At 38.6% G+C, this 6546-nt stretch overlaps 1 protein-coding gene across 1 annotated transcript in view; it reads left to right on the top strand.

Moving 5' to 3' along the window:
• TAF4 (TAF4 RNA polymerase II, TATA box binding protein (TBP)-associated factor, 135kDa) overlaps positions 1-6504 on the top strand; it is a 14868-nt gene extending 8364 nt beyond the window's left edge. The window contains exons 9-14 of the mRNA XM_010147466.1: positions 492-661; positions 1248-1378; positions 2010-2135; positions 3842-3898; positions 3980-4099; positions 6394-6504. Of these exons, the coding sequence (XP_010145768.1) occupies positions 492-661; positions 1248-1378; positions 2010-2135; positions 3842-3898; positions 3980-4099; positions 6394-6504 (715 nt within the window). The remainder of the gene's footprint in view (positions 1-491; positions 662-1247; positions 1379-2009; positions 2136-3841; positions 3899-3979; positions 4100-6393) is intronic.
• Positions 6505-6546: the final 42 nt, after the last annotated feature.

The following is a 6546-nucleotide window of genomic DNA, read 5'->3' as shown; positions in this document are numbered from 1 at the left end:
GGGCAAGTAAATCATAGAATCATAGAATGGTTTGGGTTGGAAGGGACCTTAAAGACCATCTAGTTCCAACCCCTCTGCCATGGGCAGGGACACCTTCCACTAGACCAGGTTGGTCAAGGCCTCATTCCTGGGCAAAGAGAGTTCATTCCTTCACTCCTTCCAGCTCTGCTCAGGTTATTTGGAAGTACAGCCTGTCTTTAGTGGGGTGTGCAGTTTATTACTGTTTTGTGCTAGTGATGTGTCTGGTCTCTTGTTTCTCAAGGTGTTGCTACATTATGTAAGAAAGGATCTTGAGAAAATGGGAAGTACAAAACGGTGAAAATAATTTTTGTGCTCTTAGGAATCCACTCATGTTAGTTTTGTTTTATCATACAATAAAAGCAAATAAAATGCAAAAATGAAATTAAGTATTCAGGTTTGCCGTGGTATTGTAGCAGTGTGTGCAGATGGGCACTAAATGTTACGGTTATAATGAGTTCTCCTTTCTTAAGGGATGACGACGACATTAATGATGTTGCATCAATGGCTGGAGTCAACCTGTCAGAAGAAAGTGCTCGGATATTGGCAACAAACTCTGAGCTAGTGGGCACGTTAACGAGGTCCTGTAAAGATGAAACCTTCCTTTTCCCAGCACCTTTACAAAGAAGGATATTAGAAATAGGTATGCTGATTTTTCTTGAACTTCCAACAAACTTCACTAGCCTTGGATTTAATTGAAGGCATTTTCCCTAGGAATTGGTTTGACTAGTTTAAAGTTGCTGGAGTTACCTTTTGTAAAGGCTGATGCTTGTGGGCCGTTGTTCAGCTTATGAAAGTAGAACAGGGATAAGGGATGGCAAACCTACGGAGTTGCCTTCTGAAACGATGCCAGTTTAACATCAGAATTCCTGGACCTGGTTGAAATTCTGACTGTATAAACTGAGAACGTGTTACAAAAACAATGATGTTTGTTTTTTAAAAATAAATCTAGAAACACTTTTACCATTTTTACTTACTAGTTCAGAATTGATGGTAGAACCAAAAAGATTCTTCAGTTATTTGTTATACTGTAGTATACAGCACTTATTGAAAGATTGTACATTTTGTTAAGCTAATGTAAATTTTTATCTTCGCAATTTCCTGTTTAATGTGTGCCTGAGAAATACCTGAAAGCCTTATTCTGCAAATGGCATTTAAATTTCCATGGCTGAGATGTGGAACTGTATTGTAAAATCCTGTTTTACAACTGACTTCTGTCCTGATCGTAGGTAAAAAACACGGAATAACAGAAATCCATCCTGATGTAGTTAGCTACGTATCACATGCTACACAACAAAGACTACAAAACCTCGTGGAAAAATTATCGGAGACTGCTCAACAGAAGAATATTTCTTACAAGGTAACTGTACTTAATTGCACAAATAAAAAGGCAAAATTGCAGCAATTCAGCAGGCTGTCCTGGCTGCAGTGTGTGACTTGAGGTGCTCTGCATTCTGTGAAGGTCGGTGGTTTATTCTCTGATATGAAGATGTTAGTACACACGATGACTAGAACTCTTCAGCTTGCATATACAGAATGTTTTTGAAACAAATGCTGAGAAACTGTACCCTCCCCTTTATTATGTCAGATGTTCAGAGTGTGAGTGATTGTACAATCAGATAGGCAGCTACAAGCACTGCTTTGAATTCTCAAGAGACTGCTGTCTGACTGACAGATGTGTGTTCTTAATAGATGCAAATGCCTAAGCAGCATTTAAAAAAAACACACAGACCTCTGTGAAATTTGTTTGTGAGGTTAAAGCTGTGATGGTACTAGTTCAGAAGTCAAAATCTGATGATTCATGGAATAGAACAAAATGCTTTTAAGAACTCTAGCTCGTTTGACTGGTGTAAATACACACTTGCTATTTGTTTGAAAAGGACAAAGTGAACATTTGAGCTTTAAATGTGTATGTTCTTCTGCAGTACAGAACAAGTTAACAGCTTTGTTTTTAAGGAATGTAATGAGAAACATATTTGCTATGTTTTCAGGATGATGAAAGATACGAACAAGCAAGTGACGTTCGGGCACAGCTCAAGTTCTTTGAACAACTTGATCAAATAGAAAAGCAGCGTAAAGATGAACAAGAAAGGGAAATTTTAATGCGTGCAGCAAAGGCAAGTGCTTGGATTTCACACGTTTGCAAAGTGTCATTTTTGACGTCAAAAGTGCGGAGTTTCATTTCATTCTAAAGCACTTGCAATGAAGGGGAAGACTAATCTTCAAAGATGGAGCTTGATGAATATGTTCTTTAGCTAGAGCTCGGTTCTGCTTTTCATGGTAAAGCATGTGAGACAGCTTCTTTGCCAGTCTCATTGCATGTTCCCAAATTAAAGTATGTCTTAAAATTTAGTTTTTGCACTTTGCATTGTGAAAAGGATGGATTTTATAGCTTGGCAGTACTATTAAATGGAATAAAGATGTTACGGGTGTTTTGGAGACTAGAAATAGAATTCAGAAACATTTTTACAAGTTGGAGGAGTACAATAAGTAGGAAACAGTTGATATAAGCACAAATGTAAGCATTAAACTTTTAGGTTTTAGTCAGTGACCTGAACATAGGATGAATATGACTAGCAAGGCAGGAGCACTCTAGAAATAATTAATAAAACCACCCAAGGTTTCTGTTGGGTTTGTGATCCAGTATGAGTTGATAATGTCAAAATCCAATTTTTGGAGTGCAGTGTTCGCACATAAGTTGTGAACTAACACCTTCATTTCAGTTGGTTCCTGTTAGACCTGAGCTGGAGCAATACTCCAGCCAGTTTTCAGGCCCTACACCAAGTAGACTTCAGAAGGCAAGCAATTCAAAGGTCTAGAAAATGTGACCTGTGAAGTATGATTGGAGAGTAAATCCATTTACTTCAGAAGAGAAAAATCTGGGGTGAACCATAAGTGTTCATGACTGTATTCTGCATATTCATGTAATTCTTGCCGTGCCTAAAGTGCAGCAGGGAAGACATAGGTCAGTCATTAGGAAAAGCTTGACATTTTAAGGGTACTTGAGCACTGAATTAAAATAATTCCTTGTGTTGCTGGTCCGAAGAATGTATGGGATGAACAACAGTCAGGATTTGTTTGAATATAGTTAGCCTTGCCTTCTGTGAAAGACTGTCCTGAAGTTCTTCCTGTTTTCTATTTGTTAACTTCTTCGGGGAAAAAAACAGGGAACTAAGAGAATGGATACATGTAGCAAAAAAATGAATGGGCAAATGTGTGTTAATAGTATTAGCAAGTAAAGTTTGCTGAAGTGATGTGTTCTGTCACTTCTTAAAGTGTGATATGTACAAGGAATTGTGGGTGCCAGAGCGAAATGGACAATTGCTAATATAAGTGGTTTGTTGGCTGCGGTTTGTTCAAACGGAGTCTGACTTGTAGGTGTGGTAGAAAGATGTGTTCTTAGTAAGTGCATAGTTACACAGCAAAGGGGGGTATTTTCCCAAAATACAGGTCTGATTCCTTTTCTTACATGCCAGGTGTGTGTATTTCAATTCATGGAACTGTGTAATTTGTGTCTTGTAACGGTTTTAAGGCATAAATGCTTAGCTATTCCTTTGCTGTTTGTAGCAAAGCTGAAAAAGGGGATGCTTGTTCAAAAACAGATCCCTAAAACTAAGAAACGGAAAACTGCTTTTAATTTGTAAAAAAGATTTTCACACCTAGTCTTCTCTGGGGGTGGTAGGTATTCTCCACTTCCAGCTGCAGTTTTTCTGAAACTTTCGTATGTGATGTAAAACTTACAATCTTTAACTGCTTTTGTAACTGAAATAGTTTTTATTTCTTTTTCTTCCAATCATTCCGTGCTCATCTTTTATCAACATAGTCTCGATCTCGACAAGAAGATCCTGAACAGCTTAGGTTGAAACAGAAGGCCAAGGAGGTAAGTGTTCACCTTAACGCGAACTTTTAGTTTGGAAATGGAAAGAGAAATAACTAACTGTACTTGTTCTGGCAAATGCAGATGCAGCAACAAGAGCTAGCACAGATGAGACAGAGGGATGCCAACTTGACTGCATTAGCTGCGATCGGTCCCAGGAAGAAAAGGAAAGTAGATTCGCCGGGATCTGGATCAGGGACAGAGGTACAGTGTCACTGTAATTTTTTATTTTGCTGCATCAGCCTCTGTAAAAAACCTTTCTTTTCAGAGCTAATTCCCTCGTTTGTGGAAGCTTTCTGAGAGTTAGAAGTGTATTTTGTGTTCAGATTGGCTTGCTCCAAGGCCAGGATCAATTTTGACCATCTGTGTAGCGGCATAGGGAACAAAATTTGAGTTGTCGTTCCCTGATGCATGGAACTGGAGGAATGGTCAAAAGCCATTGCTGTTCTTTCAAGTGTCTGCTTTTTTGGATCTCTGTAGTTTTGAGAAGAGCTTGTGGTTGTAGCCAGTCTAACTAAACGAGCAGAGAGTAATGCTGCTGAGGTGGGTGCAGTGGTAGAATTGAATCACTGCCAGATTGGACAGCAGGAGCTTCAGGTTGTAGGAACTTGCCTAATTCTTCAGCTGTGATTGGCCTTAGTCTGAGTATCTCTACAGCAGACCAGTTTGACCAATTCTGTCTGATTATGTTTTTCTTCCATATCCTTTGTATATTCCATTGTTTAATCTGGCCTTTTCAAAATTTCTCTGCAGACCAAGTATCAGTACACTCAAATCTGATTAGTTTAATGTTAGTCTACCAATCTTCCTGAATTTAAATTATCTGCTGAATGAAATGGTATAAACATGAAATGGTATAAAATTGCTTTCTGCATGGAAGACATCCAGTGAGGGTTTTCTCTAGTGTTTAAAAAGAACAAAATCTTCTTGAAATTCGTCATTTACAGGGCCAAAAGCTTTCTTCATAATTTGAGGATTTTTCCCCAGAGTTTTTTATCTGAGAGCAAGTGACAGGATAGTAATAGTTTAATAATTCTGGTTATTACTCCCTGAGCTTTCCAAACTCTTAGTGCTAAAGCATTTATGCTGTAGAGAAGCCTCTTGTTTCAAAAGAATTCACGTTATTTTATACTGAATTGCTAGAAGCAATAATTAACGTGTGCTTGGTATAAAAAGTTAGAGAACAATCTGAATACTGGTAAACATTGGTTTTATTTATAAAGCAAATCAAGCCTCTTGAGCATCTTTTAAAGTAATTTCGAGTTTTCAAATTTGCTAGAATGCCTGTTACTGATAATAAGACTTAGATAAGTTAACAAATTGCTGTATTAAATGTTTATAAATGCGGCTTAAAATTCTAAGGATTGCAGAATGTGGTGCTTTATTTACACAGATAGATATGTGTATAAACGAAATCCTCTCTGAGGAATACGCTGAAGTATCTCATGCAGCGTTCATGTTGGCACCGCTCACTTATGCATGCTCAACCGCGCAACGTTAATAGTCTGTTACTGTCACTTAGGTTATGGAATGCATTTTACATCTACTGTGAACACTTGTTTGGATTTCATCTAAATCCGACTAATTTAGTTATCCTAGATTAATCACTTACTGGTTAACCAATTAACTACAGGTTCCCTGGAAATCTAATCTTTTTGTCTGTTTAATTAAGAACCAGCTGCTTTTGATCTGATAGACTCACAGCTGTGCTTTCGCTGCTGTCTCACTTGACATTTTTAAATTGAGCTCCACTTGTCACCATTTGTGTGCGGTTTGTAGTTAAGGCGTATTACAAGAAGTGTGGAAAATAAGGTTTGTCATTACTTCGACACAGATTTGTAAATGGGAGCGTTTGATGTCTAGGAATGCTGAATCTTAATTACACGTAAAATCACTTCGTAAGTACTAATGGTACTGTTTTGTTTCAGGATTCAACAAAACAGGTTGTTGTCAATTTTAGAGTTTTATGTCCGCGTGATTTTTATTGAAAGTTCCCAAAAAGCTTCTTAACTTATTCCATGCCTACAGGAGTAGCGTAGTTCTGTGTCTTTAAAGACTCCCAAAGTTTTACCTATGCTTTTAAAGTGTTATAGTCTACATAATAAAATCAGGCTTGAGCTTCTGCTAAAGAATATTTGAAAACCAAACATTAGAATGCCTTCCAACCATTGTTTCTGTCGTCTTGTTAGTAGTCATTTGAGAAAATTCAGTTGGCATCCAGTGCTCTCCTGCATCTTCTAATTTCCGTTGAAGGGGATGGAAATTAGGCACCCAAGTGGTGTGGGTGCCTTAAAACATCCCTTTGAAAATCCAGCCTTTAAACCGTTCTAACTGCGGGGTTTCAGGGATTCAGTGGGTCCCGGTCCAACAGCTTGCACAAGTCGGAGTTCACTGTTAGGAGTTCGTTCTACCAAATGAAATTGGAGGAAACAAAGAATCCATAGATAAGCCACGGAAATATAACCTGTTCCCAATCAGAAAGCCTTCATTATTTGCAGAAATTCCCAAAGCGCAACAGGCAACTGCTCGAAAGATTCCCGGCTTTAAAATTTGAGGGGAAAGCTGGCTTTTCGGTGTTCGCCTGCCACCTGCTGGTGGCGGTGCCTTAGTGCTGCCGGCCGGGAGGAGCGGGGATGCTGCGGTGCCCGGCC

The sequence above is a fragment of the Eurypyga helias genome, unplaced genomic scaffold (assembly GCF_000690775.1).
Source record: "Eurypyga helias isolate BGI_N326 unplaced genomic scaffold, ASM69077v1 scaffold47322, whole genome shotgun sequence".
NCBI lineage: Eukaryota > Metazoa > Chordata > Aves > Eurypygiformes > Eurypygidae > Eurypyga > Eurypyga helias.
The sequence above is the reverse complement of the archived record's forward strand: the minus strand, read 5'-3'. Positions and strand labels throughout refer to the sequence as shown.